The sequence below is a fragment of the Scyliorhinus torazame genome, chromosome 2 (genome assembly GCF_047496885.1).
Source record: "Scyliorhinus torazame isolate Kashiwa2021f chromosome 2, sScyTor2.1, whole genome shotgun sequence".
NCBI classification, from domain to species: Eukaryota; Metazoa; Chordata; class Chondrichthyes; order Carcharhiniformes; family Scyliorhinidae; genus Scyliorhinus; species Scyliorhinus torazame.
In genome coordinates this window covers 89,320,828-89,338,339 of record NC_092708.1, presented here as the reverse complement: position 1 = coordinate 89,338,339, position 17,512 = coordinate 89,320,828, and the positions used below count along the sequence as shown (strand labels likewise).

Here is a 17,512-nt window from a genome sequence, read left to right as displayed (position 1 = left end):
TAGGCTTCAATAAAGTTACTGTGAAAAGCCCCTAGTTGCCACATTCCGGAACCTGTTCGGGGAGGCCGGTACGGGAATTGAAGCCACGCTGCTGCCTTGTTCTTCATTACAAGCCAGCTGTTTAGCCCACTGTTGGTTAGGCAACAGCAGGGGTACTGTGCGCAGTTCTGGCCACCAAACTATAGGAGGAACGTGATGGCACTGAAGAGGCCAAATAACTGATAGAGATAGATAGGTTCTTGATTAATAAGGGGATCGGGGATTATGGGGAGAAGGCAGGAGAATAGGGATGAGAAAAATATCAGCCATGATTGAATGGTGGAGCAGACTCGATGGGCCGAGTGGCCTAATTCTGCTCCTATGTCTTATAGGGAACCTGATTGAGGTAGATAGGAAGCAACTTTTACCCTTGGCGGAGGGCTCAATAACCAGAGGGCATAGATTTGAGGTAAGGGGCAGGAGGTTTAGAGGGAATATGAGGAACAATCCTTTCACCCAGAGGGTGGTTGGAATTTTGAACAATCTGCATGAAAGGGTGATAGAGAAGGGAACCCTTACAATGTATTTAGATGAGATTTCAAATGCTACAGCATACAAGGTTATGGGCTAAGTGCTGGAAAATGTGCTTGATGGGCGGTGCGGACACGGTGGGTTGAAGCACCTCTTTCCATGCTGTAAAAACTCAATGGGCGGGATTCTCCGGTCTCCGATGGTGAAATCGTGTTTGGCGATCGACCGGAGAATCCACGTTGGCGCCGAAATCGCGGGCGGTGCTGCTTTTGTGATGCTCAGCCCCTCCAAAATGGCATACTCGAGGAATACGGTGCACGCTGCATCGATGGCCTCAGGACGTTACCCGAGGTTCCCCCCCCCCCCCCCCCCCCCCCACCCGATGGTCCGCCCCTGACTGGCCGAATTCCCGACGAAATGTGTCTCTCATGCTATTTTTTGGGGGGGAACTCGGCGTGGCAGCTGCGGACTGAGTCCAGCGCCATCACAGTCGGGGGAGAGCCGATCCGTGGGCAAGGGGTACTTTCGGCAGGGGCTGGGGGCACTTGGGGGGTGGTCCAAGGATGGCGAGCCTGGCCAAAGAGGGGGCACTATTCATGCGCGACCGCTGCCATGTTGTACGGCGCGGCCGCCGCAGGCCACCACTGTGCGCATGCCTGGCCACGGACCCGGCAATTCTCCAGCTTTATCGGCAGCTAGAGCCGGGTGCTCTACCCTGCCTGCCTGCTAGTCCCCCACCAGAGGATCGGTGCCCGTTTTGCGCCGATTATTCGTAAAACGCCACCGTTCCCACGCCGGCATCAGGACATAGTCTCCAAATTGGATAATCCAGCCCAATGACTGTAATTGAGAAGGTGACACCCCAGCGGGCTTCATGTCTTTACACTGATTAAGTCTGTGGTGGGAAGTCATGTGGATGTCCTTCCTGCCCGCTGCTAAATTGAGGCCTTTAGCCAATGTGATAGGGGGCAGGCTTTGCGGTCCATGTAACTGGTTTGGGAACAATCGCGTGGGAGCGCACAAACCCTGACCAATAAAGAGAAGGTGCGGAGGGCCCTGGCAATGTGGACCCTGAAGCTGGAAAGTCAAGATGTAACCATCATTGCCTTTGCCTCCTGTTAAACTTCCTTTGTTGTTATTGGAAGTCTCCAGTGTACTGTCTTGAGCTACTACAAGTAGATAATTAATGCCATGGATATTAACACAATGGTGGGCAGGGGTCTCGCTCTGCAGGGTGCTAGAGCGTGCTCGCCCTGTAGGGAGCATGAGAAGCAAAACACGTTTGGTGTTGGTTGTGGGTCCCAGTGGTGTCCCTCATTCAAAAGGGACTTTGTGTCTGATTGACGTACCTGGCCTCAGGAAGAATGGGGATCAACTGAGAGCCACCCCACGGCCCTTGCTGCAAACACTTCTACCCCATGACCCCCCCACCCATTACCACTCGCCTCTGGCCTGGAATCCAATAATGATACTAGGCCTCTGGTGGGGGACTTACCAGCAGCAGGCACTATTGGTGCACCCAGTTGGTCTTGGTGTGGGTACTTATGTCACCAAGGTCCTTGGCCCATTGCTGCCCATTTAAGTGCTTGAGTAGCACTTAATACAGAAGCCTTCCATAAAAGAGGTGATGTAGGACTCTTGCTGAATTTCCATCATTGCCTCTATTAAATACTGCTCTTTCATTTAGATTGGGATAAGCAGACAAGCTTGTATCAGAAAGGTACATTTCTTTATGAAAACCTCTAATAAAATTTTTTTTTTTAAAAAAAAAGGTAAATTTCTTGCGTCATTTCAGGATACCGTCCTACAACATGTCTTAGAACCAACAAATGCTTTGGTAGACTTAATGAAATCTAAATTACATGAATATTGTGATCATAATATGAATGAGTTCAACATTGTTTAGAAACGGTGAAACATGGAACAGCTATGAAGTTTCTAGATTTAGGTAAGGCTAACCTCAACAGGATGAGACAGAGACTGTCCACAATAAAAATGGAAAATCTTCTCATGAATCAATCAATGCAGAAGTAGTTTATGCCTCTCTGGAACCAGGCTCTACTTGCCAAAATATAGAGACATTGAGGAAAAATGAGGTCAGGGACAACATAAAATCAGAAGTAAAAGCATACAGGAATGGGACAACTAGCAAATATCTTGTTGATTGGACAGCTACGAAGAACAAAAGATTGCAAAGTAATAGTAAAGAGTTATGAATGGGGAATATGAAGGCAACTTGAGTGTTATCAAAATCAACAATCTTTTTAGGGAAAATAGGGTGATCAGGGTCAATGGGAGTCCCTTGACAACCAATAACAGTGACATTGCAAATGAAAATAAATAAATTATGGCCATATAGCAATAATTACTTGGTGTCAATATTTGCAGTGGAGAAACAGATCTAATATCCCAAGGAAGGTATGGAAGTGGGACCAGGGGCTCATAAAAATGAGCATCAAAAATAAAAATAAAATAATGAAGGATATAATGTCACTAAAGAGAGAGAAATCTCTTAAGCCCAGTAGGTTTCCATCCAGTGTTTTTACAGGAAATAGATGAAAGCATTGCCAATACCCTAAATATAAATTTTCTAAGATCTCTCAATTCAGGAAGCATTCCTTTAGATTGGAAAGTTGCATCTCACTCTGCGATTTTAGAAAGATATGAGGGGGAATCCAGTTTGTCTAAGATCTTGTTGTTGGTAAATTACTAGCGTTCCGAAGGATAGTGTAATTGACCATCTCAAAATGTTCAGCTAAGCAGACTCGAGCCAGCATGGATTTGTAAAGGGTAAGTCATCCCTAATGAACCTGACAGAATAATCTACAGAGATAACTGAAGTATTGGGCCGGGGCATGTTTATGGATGTAATTTTCATGGACTTAGAAGGCATTTGGTGAAGTCCTTCATAAGTTTCCGTTCACTAAAGTTGGTAAAATTGAAGGAAAATCATTGAGCCAGTTTGAAATTGGCCCAGTGGCAGGAGACTTAAGTTGAGATAATGAGGAGGTAGTTTTAATTTCAAAATGTAATTCGTGGAGCCAAATTTTCATTCAGCTACGGAGGCAGAACCAGTAGCAGATAGGCCAGCAATTTACCACTGCTGGCCAGTGTGCTGGTAATTTCCCACCTCTGAGCCACTTTAAAATAGGCTGGAGTGAACTAAGGAGATAGAAAGGGAGATAAGAGGGTTGACTGGTACCTACCCACAAAAGGTAGGTAGTCAATTAGGCCAGCCAAAATGTCAGTGCTGACTGGAATTTCCTATCATAGAAAAAGAGCTGGAGTAGGCCTCTTGGCCCTTTCAGCCTGCTCCACCATTCATTATGATCATGGCTGATCATTCAACTCAATAGTCTGTTCCCTCTTTCCCTGCATGTCCTTTGATTCCTTTAGCTCCAAGAGCTATATCTAACTCCTTCTTGAAAACATACAGGGTGGGAGTCTTCATCCCGCCAGACCCGTTTTCCGGTGCGACCCGCCAGCAGTGGGATTCTCTGTTCCCGCAGCTGACCAATGGGGTCTCCCATTGGGGCCACCCCACGCCTTCCGTAAACCCGTGGCCGCAGGTGTGCTGCCGGCAAAGCAGAGGATCCCGCCGATGGAGAACCCTGCAGCAAATGTTTTGGTCTCAACTGCTTTCTGTAGTATAGAATTCAAAAGGCTCACCACTCTCTGAGTGAAACAATTTCTCCTAATCATAGAATTTACAGTGCAGAAGGAGGCTATTCAGCCCATCAAGTCTGCACCAGCCGTTGGAAAGAGCACCCCATTCAAACCCACCCTATCCAAGTAACACCACCTAATCTTTTTGGACACTAAGAGCAATTTAGCATGGCCAATCCATCTAACCTGCACATCTTTGGACTGTGGGAGGAAAGCATAGCACCCAGAAGAAACCCACGCAGACATCGGGAGAAAGTACAGACTCTGCACAGTGAGCCAAGCCAGGAATCGAATCTGGGAACCTGTAGCTGTGAAGCAACAGTGCTCCACTGTGCTATCGTGCTGCCTCATGTCAGTCCTAAATGGTTTATCCCATAATCCTTAGATTGTAACCCCTGGTTCTGGATTCTCCTGCTATCAGGAACATCCTTCCTGCATCTACCCTTGTCTAGCCCTGTTAGAATCTTATAGGTTTCTATGAGATCCCCGATCATTCTTCTGAACTCCAGTGAATATAATCACATAGACTCAACCTCTCCACGTACGTCAATCCTGCCATCCCAGAATTAGTCTGGTAAACGATCATGGCATTCCCTCTAGAGCAAGAACGTCCTTCATCAGATATGGAGACCAAAACTGCACAATATTTCAGGTGAGCCCTCATCAATGCCCTGTATAATTGCAGTAAGACATCCCTGCTCCTGCAATTGAATCCACTCGCTATGAAGGCCAACATACCTTTTGCTTCTTTACTGCCTGCTGCACCTTCATGCTTACCTTCAGCTACTACCTACTGCACTTAGATTATCATAGAATTTACAGTGCAGAAGGAGGCCATTTGGCCCATCGAGTCTGCACCGGCTCTTGGAACGAGCACCCTACCCAAGGTCAACACCGCCACCCTATCCCCATAACCCAGTAACCCCACCCAACACTAAGGGCAATTTTGGACACTAAGGGCAATTTATCATGGCCAATCCACCTAACCTGCACATCTTTGGACTGTGGGAGGAAACCGGAGCACCCGGAGGAAACCCACGCACACACGGGGAGGACATGCAGACTCCGCACAGACAGTGACCCAAGCCGGAATCGAACCTGGGACCCTGGAGCTGTGAAGCAATTGTGCTATCCACAAGGCTACCGTGCTGCCCTCAATGCTTACTTGCATGCTTACCTTCAGCGACTGGTGTATGAGGACGTCCAGGTCTTGTTGCATATTCCCCTCTCTCAATTTATAGCCATTCAGATAATAATCTGCCTTCGTGTTTTTGATACCAAAGTGCATAACCTCACAGGCCCTCTTCGGAGGCCAAAATATGGCTGAGGGATGCAGAGAGCCTCCCATTGGCAGACCAGGGGGTCAGCACTCCCAAGCAAGTAGCAATACTCACTAATGGACCAGATGTAGAGCTGCTGCTGTCCAGTGGCAGGGTTGAACCTCCTTATTGATGGCCCGGCAACCATGGCTCTTTATATTTCTATATTTATAAAATATCTTCGGAAGGGACCTCCATCTTGAGGAACCCTCTATTTCTCCTACCAATTCTCATCTCGGACGGTAGGGCTGCTGATCTTTCATTGCTGAAAGGCCTCCTTTCACCTCAGCCTCAGAGTTTTGCCTGCTGGCCTTACGGGTTGGGGCACTGGGAGGTGGCCACTGAATTGGACATCTCCTTTAAAATCGCTTCCAGGGTCCCGCTGCCTGCGATTCATTCCAGCGCTGGGATCGGACTCTGGTACAAAGATCCAGCCCTACAGGGTGTACTGCAGAGATCTGTAGTACTATTCACTGTACTTAATATTGACTTAGATGACAGGATTGAGAGTCACATATCTAAGTTTGTTGCTAACATGAAGATGAGCATTGAAAATAGTGTAGATAGAAGCAGGAAATTACAAAGAAATGTGGTAAAATTGATTCCGATATCAGCAACTGTGAAGTAATCCACTTTGAACCTAAAACAGATTATTTTCCAATTAGCAGAAAATTAGTTCCAAAGAGTATTGGGGCCCAGGTTAAAAGATCAGTAAAATGTCATGCATGGAAAATAATCAAAAAGGCTAATGCAATGCTAATCTTTATATCTTTGCACCACTTTCTTAAATCTTAAAAGGCTAAGAGATGATTTGATCAAAGGTTCCAAAATATTAAGGGGAACTGATGGGTAGATGGACAGAAACTATTTTGTTGGGGAGTGGAGGACAATGGGACCTACCCTAGAAGTTAGGATGAACACTTCTTTACACAAAGGTGGTAGAAGTGTGGAAATTTTTCTCACAAAGGTCAGTTGATGCGGAATCAGTTTAATTTTAAACCCGAGATTGATAGATTTATATTAACCAAAGTTCTTTGTTATGGAGGAAAGTGGGTATTTGGAGTTTGGCAACAGGCCAGCAATGATCTCATTACAAAAGAGAACAGGCTTGAGGTGCTAAATGGTCTACTCTGCTTCTTTGTTTAAAGCTTGGTCAAATAGGCAGGTTTCTAATACCTCCTCCTTTGGCTTGCTTAATGCTAATTTCCTGTGAAACATCTTGTTGCTTTTACATGCAACACCTTGACATTAAACATCTGCAAAACCAATACATTACGATGAACAACAAGAATGTAATTTTGGCCTATAAATGATTGTTGCTGAAAATTGAATTAAGGCAAGAAAGGACGAGTTGGCGATGATGAAAATTCAATCAGTACTGTATTTTGGCTTCATTTCTACAGCAATGTGGAATAATTAAAACATAGAATTTTCACATTCTGACCATCTATAAGCAACAACCGTATGTGCAAAGAAGGCAAAGAACTTCAGAAACAATAGACTGTCCAGTTTTACAGGCCCCGAATATGCAAGTTAATTGGACAAATATTAAACCTGCATCTCTCAATAGCTGGAATACAAACAAGCAGACATCAGAAAACCAAAGCTCATATAGTACAATTCAGCCTTAACAATTAGCACTATTATACTAGCAACAAAAAAGATATTACAGTAAAATTTGAGAAAAAGGTTTGCAATATATTGTTGCAACAAACCACAATAAATACATCAAGTGTTTGTATCGTCATTCATAATAAATACTGCACAGATAAATACTACCAAGGAGACATCTACTGTGAAAAAGTTTATTACAATATACAAGACCCATATTGAATTCAGTTGTTGAAATTTTGTGGCTTTGTAGCCTATTTTCCTCTTCTCTTTTGGCACAACTAGGGTCACAGGTAGACTGTATAAATTCTTGCAATATCCACAGTTTTCAAAAATAGCAATGCAAAGTATTACTTTAATGGTAGGATCCTGGATGACATAACTAAACTATGTCAAATGCAAGTTGAGAAACTTTCAGTGTGCATTTTAATTTCTCTTTCAATTATGATAAATATTATTTAAAGTAATTTTCAAAAATTAAAGTTGAAGTCGCAACCTGCCAGAAAAGTACTTGCGGGTACAAACTTTCAAAGCTGATTTGGACCAAAAACCTCATTTCTTTGAACTGTATTTATGATAATAGCTGTTTTACTCAGTTTTCGTCCTGGATGAATCCTCATGCAATTAATTTTGATCAAACTGAAGAGCTTTTGTGATTACACAACTCTATATTACTGGAGCTGGATATGTTTTGTACATCTTGTCCATTGCCTGATGGTATTTTCTCAATATACAAACAGCCTCAACATACTAAGTCTGTTTAAGCCTCAGTGCCTCAAGTGTTTCCACATTATTTCTGATATTTAATCAAGTTAGTTTAAAAAACTTAATTTCATTGAAATTAACATGAAGCAACCAATGTCATCCAGAACTATTGATTAACCTAAATGTTTCACTCATTATATTTTATATGCCTAGTTATCACAATGCCCGACAGCAGCAAAGAATCTTACGTTCCCGGGGGTGAGTTGGCAGGCAGGTGTAAGGTTTGATGGAATGCTGTGAGTGCCTTTACTGGCACCCACCGACTCGCCTGCCCTAACCCCACGCAATTGTGCATGCAGCGGGAGAGGGATCAGGCAGCCCACTCACCATTGGGCCAAATGAGGCCTGAAAGTGGCCAATTAAGGGCCTCTACGTGCCCCATCACACTTATTCCCTTGGTGGCTGGAGGCTGGGCACAAGTCTGAAGCCTCAGATCAATGCCTCAAGCTATTGTTGGAAAAGGGAAGGGCTTCTCCTTTGTAGGCCCCCTTGGTTTTATTAGAGCGTCCCACAGGTCTGCCTACCACCTGCTCTTCCCCTCTCTTCCTGGCCTGTGCACGCTAGCCCCCACCACCTTGCTGGGGCCTCCTAGCCTGTCCCCCCACTCCAGTGTAACTCCCCAACTCATCTCTGCAATCTGGCTCCAGGGACGATCATCATCGCAGACAGACTGCAGTCCCAACAGTGGCCAGCTCTCCAGTTGCCACTGCTCGGGCCACAGTGCTACCAGTTATTTAATTGGCCAAAAGCTCTCATGATGAAACTCCCTTCCCAGATGGAGGCAGAAATTTGGCCCTGAGCCAAATAACATCCCTCTGGGGATTAAATGGTTCTACTGGGCAGCTCACTGGAGAGATAGAACGGGGGGGGGGGGGGGGGGGGGAAGGGGAGAGGCTTTTCATTGACATTTTGACTGGTGGTGTTGAGTGGACGTCCTGCCGAAATGTAATATTCTACCCAAAGCATAATCTCACATTTATTTTTATATGACAATATAATCAGATCCAAAAAGCCAAATATTTTATTGAACTCAAGATGATTTAAAAAAAAAAACTGCAATACAAGTTACTTGCATGAAGAAAAGCAAGTGTGTTCAAGGATGCACATGAAGCATTCTGCTGGAAAAGTAAAGTCTCAAACCCTTCAGAAGAGAACAGGCATTAACCCAGCTGATTGTTGTCACTGTAATATCAATGGAGGCATTGGTAGAGTATGTTGGGTGTCAAAGTATTAGTGAATTATCTGTCGCTTGCTTGTATATGGATCCCCTCCAGTTACTTCAACAAAGAAAATATTAATAAGTATTTGAACCATCTAGACCCAGTTCTATTATCAAAATTTCCAATGTTAAGTAAATGGATGAAGTAGAATTCTACTAAAAATTTGAATTGTGAAGTAAAGGTTTTTGGAATGTACAGTTCCAAGACAGTACAAATATAAATAATAAACGACATGACTTTGGTCCCAGGAGCCACATGTTGAAGAAAGCTCAGATTGAAAGGAAGAAGGTATGTCTCGCTTTTTCATCATTTTGGACATAGATTATTCTAACAGGGTAATTTTGGAAACCTTTTTTGAAACCAAGCTTAAACCTATAGTAAACATACTGTATTCAGCCTTCATCAACCAGTACACCTAGTTCTAAACAAATTTAAGTTTTAAATTTTACAGCCCTGCTGACGGCAGTTCTGAATCGTTACTTTGATATGGAGGTAGAGGTGGTGTGAAGTTAGAGATTGGCTTTCCGAGCCTTTCCTTCATTGTTACACAAACATGTTGCATGCTACAAGTAAATTCTATCCAAATGGACAGTTGTGATTAATATTCTATTTACACGACACAACTTAAAATAAATTTCAAGAAGATCAGTATAAATCTGCACAAAATGAAATCATTGGGGTTAAAATTTGACAGTGATCTGTAATAATTACCATATGATGGACAGACTGCTTGGTGCCAGGGGCGGGAGCTATCAAGTCAACATGGGTCAGCTGACTCTCGGAAGCGCAGTGGGGGGTGGACAGGTGTTAAGCTGGAGCTTGACTTGGAGGATTGGGTTTTTAGTGTTGTTGCTAGGAGGACGAGGGAGGGAGGGGGGGGGGGGGAGAGCTGCTTTGCTGACAGGGGAGGAGCTGTTACTAGGGGACAAATGGGAGGTCGGGAACGGCGACAGCCCGAGTGGGGACTCGAGGAAGCGGAGAGCGCAAGCTCGAGGCTGGCCTAAAAAGGGTGATGGCTAGTTTGTGGTGGGGGGGGGGGGGGGGGCAGGGGGGGGAGTTGGAAGCTCCCCATCCTGGCTGATCACATGGAACGCAAGAGGACTGAATGGGCCGGTCAAGTGGGCTCGTGTGTTCGTGCATTTGAGGGGGCGGAAGGTGGATGTGGCAATGCTACAAGAGACACACCTAAAGGTTACAGACCAGATGAGATTGAGGAAGGGGTGGGTTAGCCAAGTGTTCCACTCAGGACTGGACTCAAAGACAAGGGGGGTAGCGATCTTGATCAGCAAACGAGTGGCATTCGAGGCAGGGGGAATCGTGTCAGACAAGGGGGGTAGGTACATAATGGTGAGTAGGAAGCTGGAGGGGGTGCGGGTGATACTTGTGAACATATATGCTCCGAATTGGGACGACGTGGAATTTATGAGGCGGGTGTTAGGTAAGATCCCAGACTTAGAGTCACATAACCTGATCATGGGAGGGGACGTCAAAAGTCATTGATCCGGAATTGGACTGGTCAAAATCCAGGACAGGAAGGAGGCCGGCTGCGGCAAAGGAATTGAAGGATTTTGTGGAACAGATGGGGGGAGTAGATCTTTTTTTCACATGTCCACAAGGTATCTTCTCGCATCAACGTTTTTTTTCTGAGCAGGGTGCTAATACCCTTCTCCTGTCCAATCTCCAGTTAAACCGGCTGCTCAGGTGGTGGATACTGAGTACTCGGCAATTGCAGTGACGGATCATTCCCCGCACTGGGTGGATCTACGGGTTAGTGTGGAGAGAGGGCAACGCCCGCTGTGGAGACTGGATGTGGGGTTGCTAGCGGACGAGGTGGTCTGTGGGCGGGTAAACAAGTCCATCCAAAACTACCTGGAAACAAATGATACAGGGGAGGTCTCTGTAGCGACGATCTGGGAAGCTTTGAATGCAGTACTCAGAGGGGAATTAATCTCGATACAGGCCCACAGAGAAAAGGTGGAAGGGGCTGAGAGGGATAGATTAGTGGAGGAGATACTCCAGGTGGACAGGAGATACTCGGAGGCCTCGGACGCGGGGCTACTGAGGGGGCGGCGGAGGTTACAGGTGGAGTTTGGGCTGTTGACCACAGGGAAAGCTGTGGAACAGTTGAGGAAGGCAAGGGGGGCGATCTATGAGTATGGTGAAAAGGCAAGCAGAATGTTGTGCACCAGCTCAGGAAAAGAGAGGCGGCTAGGGAGATAGGTAAAGTAAAGAGTAGAGACGGTAATACTGTCCTGGACCCAGTGGGGGTGAACGAGGTGTTTAAGGACTTTTATAATAAATTATATGAGTCGGAACCCCCGGCTGGGGTGGAGGGGATGAAGCAGTTTCTGGATCAGTTGAGGTTCCCGAGGGTGGATGAGTACTTGGTGGAGGGGCTGGGAGCCCCAACTGAGATTGAGGAAATAATCAAGGGGCTGGAGGGCTTGCAGTCGGGCAAGGCCCTGGGTCCTGACAGCTATCCGGTGGAATTCTATAAGAAGTTTTCAGAGATATTGAGCCCACTGCTGGTGAGGACATTTAACAAAGCAAGAGAGAAGGGAATCCTCCACCCAACAATGTCGCAGGCCTTGATTTCATTGATCTTGAAACGGGAGAAGGATCCGGAGCAATGCGGGTCATACAGGTCGATTTCTCGACTGAATGTGGATGCCAAACTTCTGGCTAAGATACTGGCCACAAGGACAGAGGACTGTGTCCCGGGGGTGATAGGGGAAGACCAGACGGGATTTGTTAAGGGCAGGCAACTCAAGGCCAATGTTCGAAGGCTTCTAAATATTATTATGATGCCCTCAGAAGGAGAGGAGGCGGAGGTGGTGGTAGCGATGGATGCGGAGAAGGCTTTTGATCGGGTGGAGTGGAATTACCTGTGGGAGGCGCTGGGAAGGTTTGGGTTTGGTGAGGGCTTTATTGACTGGGTGTGGTTGCTGCTCTATTTGGCACCTGTAGCGAGTGTGCGTACGAACCGGCTGAGGTCGAGGTATTTTGAACTACACCGAGGGACGAGGCAAGGGTGCCCCCTCTCCCCGTTACTGTTTGCTCTGGCCATAGAGCCATTGGCCATGGCGTTAAGAACCTCTAGTAACTGGAAAGCGCTGGTTTGGGGGGGGTGGTGGAGCACCGGGTCTCGCTCTATGCAGATGACCTGCTCTTGTACATTTCAGACCATTTGGAGGGGATGGGGGAAGTAATGCGAATCTTGGGGGAATTTGGCAATTTTTCGTGGTATAAATTGAACATGGGGAAAAGCGAGTGTTCTCAGGCAAGAGGACAGGAGAAGAGACTGGGGGAGCTGCTGCTTAGAATGGTAGGGAAGAGCTTTTGATATCTGGGAATCCAGGTGGCCCGGAACTGTACTACACCAGTTAAACCTATCCCAGTTGGTAGAACAAATGGAAGGGGACTTTAAGAGATGGGACATGCTCCCGCTATCACTGGCGGGTGGGTACAGACCGTGAAAATGACTGTCCTCCCCAGATTTCTGTTTGTCTTTTAGTGCCTCCCCATCTTCGTCCCGAGTGCCTTTTTCAAGCGGGTGAATAAAATTATTTTGGGCTTTGCGTGGGCGAGTAAAACCCCGCGAGTGAAGAAAGTGATGCTGGAGTGCAGTCAGGGGGAGGGAGGGAGCTGCCGAACTTCTGCAATTACTACTGGGCGGCTAATATAGCCATGATTAGGAAGTGGGTAGTGGGGGAGGGGTCGGTATGGGAGCGGATGGAGGCGGCGTCATGTACAGACACCAATCTGGGAGCATTGGTAACGGCACCTCTGCCGTTCGCGCCGGCCCGATACTCCACAGGTCCGGTGGTAGTGGCGGCTCTGAGGATCTGGGGACAGTGGAGGAGATATAAGAGAGTGGAGGGAGCATCGATTTGGACCCTGATTTATAACAACCACAGGTTTGTATCAGGTAGGCTAGATGGCGGGTTCCGGAGTTGGCAGAGGGCAGGAATTAGAAGGATGGGGGATCTATTTATATATAGGAGCTTTCCCAGCTTACAAGCTTTGGAGGATAAATTTAAATTGCCAGCAGGGAATCGTTTTAGGTATTTGCAGGTGCACGACTTCCTGAGAAAAGAGGTGCCGGCCTTTCCGCCGCTGCTGCCACAGGGGATACAGGATAGAGTAGTCTCCAGTACCTGGGTGGGAGAGGGGAAGGTATCGGATATTTACCAGGAGCTTTCGGAGGCGAGGGAAACTCTGGTGGAGGAGCTTAAGGGCAAGTGGGAGGACGAGCTAGGAGGAGAGATAGAGGCGGGTCTATGGGCGGATGCCCTAAGCAGGGTTAATACCTCCTCATCGTGCGCCAAGCTTAGCCTGATATAATTTAAGGTAGTCCACCGGGCTACATGACAGTGGCTAGGATGAGCAAGTTTTTCGGGGTAGAAGGTAGGTGTGCGAGGTGCGTGGGAAGCCCAGCAAATCATGTCCACATGTTTTGGGCATGCCCGAAGCTTGGAGGGTTTTGGAAAGGCAATGTCCACGGTGCTAAAAACACGGGTGGTGCCGAGTCCGGAGGTAGCGATCTTTGGAGTGTCGGAAGATCCGGGAGTTCAGGTGGCGAAAGAGGCTGACGTCCTGGCCTTTGCCTCCCTGGTAGCCCGGAGACGGGTCTTATTAATGTGGAGGGACTCGAAGCCCCCGAGTGTAGAGACCTGGGTTAGTGACATGGCTGGGTTTCTCAGTCTCGAGAAAATAACGTTTGCCTTAAGAGGGTCAATGTTAGGGTTCGCCGTTCGTCAACTTTCCCGGGGAAAATGAAAAATGTCAGCAGATGCAGTATTCCAGGAAGGGGGGGGGGCGGGCGGATTGTTGTTGTATGGTTGAGGTGTGTGAAGATTGGGCTGGGGGGGGAAATGTTTATTTTACCATGTTGATGTCATTGTTTTTGTTACTTTTACAAAAATTTGCAAATACCTTAATAAAATAATATTTTTTTTTAAAAAAATTACCATATGATAAATCCATGCATTAGCAGAGTACTTCAGGTAGAATTTATGAATTGTGAGGCTTTGAATTATTATTTTTGAATAAAATCACACATGGACTTTCTGAACCTTTCACTTTTATGTTTGTTAAATTTGAAATCTGAAATCCAAACATTTATTCACAAATGTTGCTGCTCAATTGGAGCAGAATTTAAAGTAAGATGCATTGTGTGAAATGAACATTCAGCCAGGGAATAATATAGCATGACTTACACCCTCTGATTGCCTTCAAAAGATGTCAGGAACTATTTAATGGAGCGTTAAAATGAGGTTCTGATGACTAATGACCTTTACTATGGCTGCCTGAGTATTATTTCCCTATACGTAAGCACATTCACATCCTAATGGGAATACATGAATTAAAGTAAAGCGTTTTCCTGGAATGCCTTTTAAAAGTCACTAGATTTCTACAGGTTGGAAGGACTGCTTTTGAATATTTCCATCTCACTGAAGTTGAGTCTCTGCACTATTCCATTTCGCAGCTGTATCATGTAGTTAGACGATATTGACAAGGATGGGAGGGAGATATTCAATCATAGAGTAGAATATCTAAATGCAGAAAACAAATTCAGGTCCTCAAACGTGTAGACTGACAAAACATCTAGATTCCTTTTGTAAAGAAATATTGAATTTTAACTGGATAAATGCACAGTACTTATAAAGAGCCCACAACATTTTTTTCCTGTAGTAAAGATTTCACTTTAGTCTGCTTGATGGAACGAACATGTATTTCCTTTAGCTATTAGTGGTAACAGAAGTGGATTGTCTTTTCAGCCTCTCCGTTTCTACGCTGTTGATAGTATGGATTTTTGTTTCTACAGTAGGTGTGTTTTTTTAATACATCCATTGTAGTCAGTAGAGGAATGGATTCCTCATTCATTACAAAGGAACGAACTCAATTGCACATGCTACAGGTCAAAAACACAATCACCTGTTTTAGGATCATTCCTACAGCTGCAAGATACATCCACACAGCTTTTTGTTTTACATCAGCTGTTCTGGCTCCACAACTCTATAGAGTATTGAATAAAAACACAGTAAAGAAATAACTGCCCACTTATATTAAGCTCAAAGTATCACCTTAATTAAAAATGAAATCTATATGATTTCAAACAAAATCGTCTGCTGCAAGCCATGGATCGGATCATCAGTCTCCCATGTATATAGCTGCCAACAGGACTATTTAACATGTACTTCACATAATTGCACACTAACTGGCATAAATAAATTCACAGATGAAACAATAAAATTATTTTCATAATTTTCACATGTACAGTACGTAAAGTTATATCCACATTTTGTTGAAAACTGGGACCTTATTCAAATTTTTGAGAACATGTGATGCAGACTAAAAGCCAAGAGCAAAGCTTGTGATATAATTCTTCAATCTGGCTGGCTTGGTATCCATCACGAGTAATGCTTGTCTAACAGTTAAAATGCTTTTGAAGCCAGATAAATTATTAATGACTAGGATGGCTTATACCAAATCACGCAATGTCTAAATCAGCAATTCATAGCTGTGGATAAAGAATTGTATAAAGTCTGCGTCCGATCATATCCTGCAGCCTTTACACATTGAATCCTAGTGGCATCAACCATCATTACTGACCAGTTGACCTAAAGACGGTGGCTGTTAAAAACATGTAAACTATTTAAGTTATACTCCTTTCCATTCTGAATAACTGGTAAATGTAGTAAAGAACAAAAAATAAGAGTGACTGAGCACACTAAACAAACACAGTTTCCACTACTGATGTTTTAATAGTCTCCTCTAACAGTCCGTTGCCTTCTGGGAGGATGATGGTATTTTCCAGTACCTGCTTAGGTGCATAAACATCACCATTTGAAGCAGCAACATAGTCATCTTGAACATGGTTATTTAAATAGCTTTGAAGCTCTGCTTGAGAGTGGTTAGGCTGTTGCTCAGCATATAAACTGCTACACTGAGCATTATTTTCATGTGCTGAAGGACAACAAACTATCACAGAAGGTGTCGTTATGGGATAGTGAGCACTGGTGAAGCTTCCCTCTGATTGGTGTGCATATTCAATATATTGCTCTACAGCTGAGCCATAAGGCACCAAGGAAAGTGCTCCATTATCCTGACCCCCCTCTGTATAGCTTGATGTTAAAGTGGCTTCTACGCAGAAAGGGTCATTGCCACAATCTGTGGTAGCAGTTGTAGTGCTGGTTGTAGCAGTAGTGGTAGCAGCAGCAGTATTACCCTCTATCTGATAATATAGTGTTGAAGAATTAGTGTAATAAGAGGCATCTTCTGGTGGCATGCTATCATGCGCAGAAGTGCCATCAGCATAGCATAACACAGAAGAAAGGGGAATAGCTTCAGTTTGTGCCACAACAGGGGCAGCCAATGCTTCACTAATACTTTCAGCTTTGCTGTTTGCCTCTTCATCTGACTCACTGGCTGTCAAGCTCTGAACACTGGAGTCTGTTATGCCACTGCACAAACTGCTCCCATCGTCATCGTCCTCCTCCTCCTCCTCATCTTCTGCTTGCCAGTCCAGCTCCTCTGCTGACTGAAGGTGCATCACTGCTGTTTCGGGTTCGTTTTCAATGTCAAAGCTGTCCGCCACAGAATATTCGTGGGGCTGCTGGCTTTGTATCAGATGACTAGCATGAGCATTCATGTCTCCTGAGAAACCATTCTCCATCCCAAGCTGCTGTTGATTTTTCTCCAACTCCAGCTTCATTATTGTGTGCAAAAAATGTGTCCGTACTCTAATAGGGTTGAACTCAATCCTGCCTGCAGTATTGCTGCAGCCTTCTTTTGTGCACCCACATGGGAAAGACATGCGGTCCACCTAGGGAAAAATTGCACAGACCGATCATTACACAAACAAATGCATATATTCCAATCCAGGTTCAGATGCAATTAGTGTGGTGGTAGATGATATGTTGAACCACACAGTGTCTAACAGTCACTGTTTTCCTGATTTTATTTACTGGTACAGAACGCCATACTGCACCACCAAATACATATTTAAATGTCATTTGTCGAGCAGTTGTAATTAAAACAGAAGGCTTCAAAGTCAGCATCGGAGAAGAAACAACCTGATGTAGTGTAGAACAAATACAAAGTCTATTTACTTATCATGATGAAAATATAAAGGTAATTTTAAAAACATGCTGAGGGGCCAGCAGTGTCCATTATTTCCAAATTATGTTATTTAATGAAAAGAAGTCCCAACAGTGATTGCACACATTCAAGCCAAAGAACATTGTTAGTACAAGCGACACACTAAAGTACTCGCTCCACTCCCCATGCAGCAAGCCACAAAATTAATTATGATTGGGAGAGGGAACAACAGTTCACTCGACTTGAATCGCAGTAAAATGTGCCAAGAAATGGGACAGCACTTGATTTAAAATACACATGCAGCTAAATAAAGTCTAG

The 17,512-nt window shown here is 45.0% G+C and overlaps 1 protein-coding gene across 2 annotated transcripts in view; it reads right to left on the bottom strand.

The window, feature by feature from the left end:
- Nucleotides 1-6,858: 6,858 nt before the first annotated feature.
- csrnp3 (cysteine-serine-rich nuclear protein 3) overlaps nucleotides 6,859-17,512 on the bottom strand; it is a 411,396-nt gene continuing 400,742 nt past the window's right edge. For both annotated transcript variants that reach the window (XM_072473855.1, XM_072473863.1), the window contains one exon: nucleotides 6,859-16,919. In XM_072473855.1, the coding sequence (XP_072329956.1) occupies nucleotides 15,825-16,919 (1,095 nt within the window). In that variant the 3' untranslated portion in view covers nucleotides 6,859-15,824. The remainder of the gene's footprint in view (nucleotides 16,920-17,512) is intronic.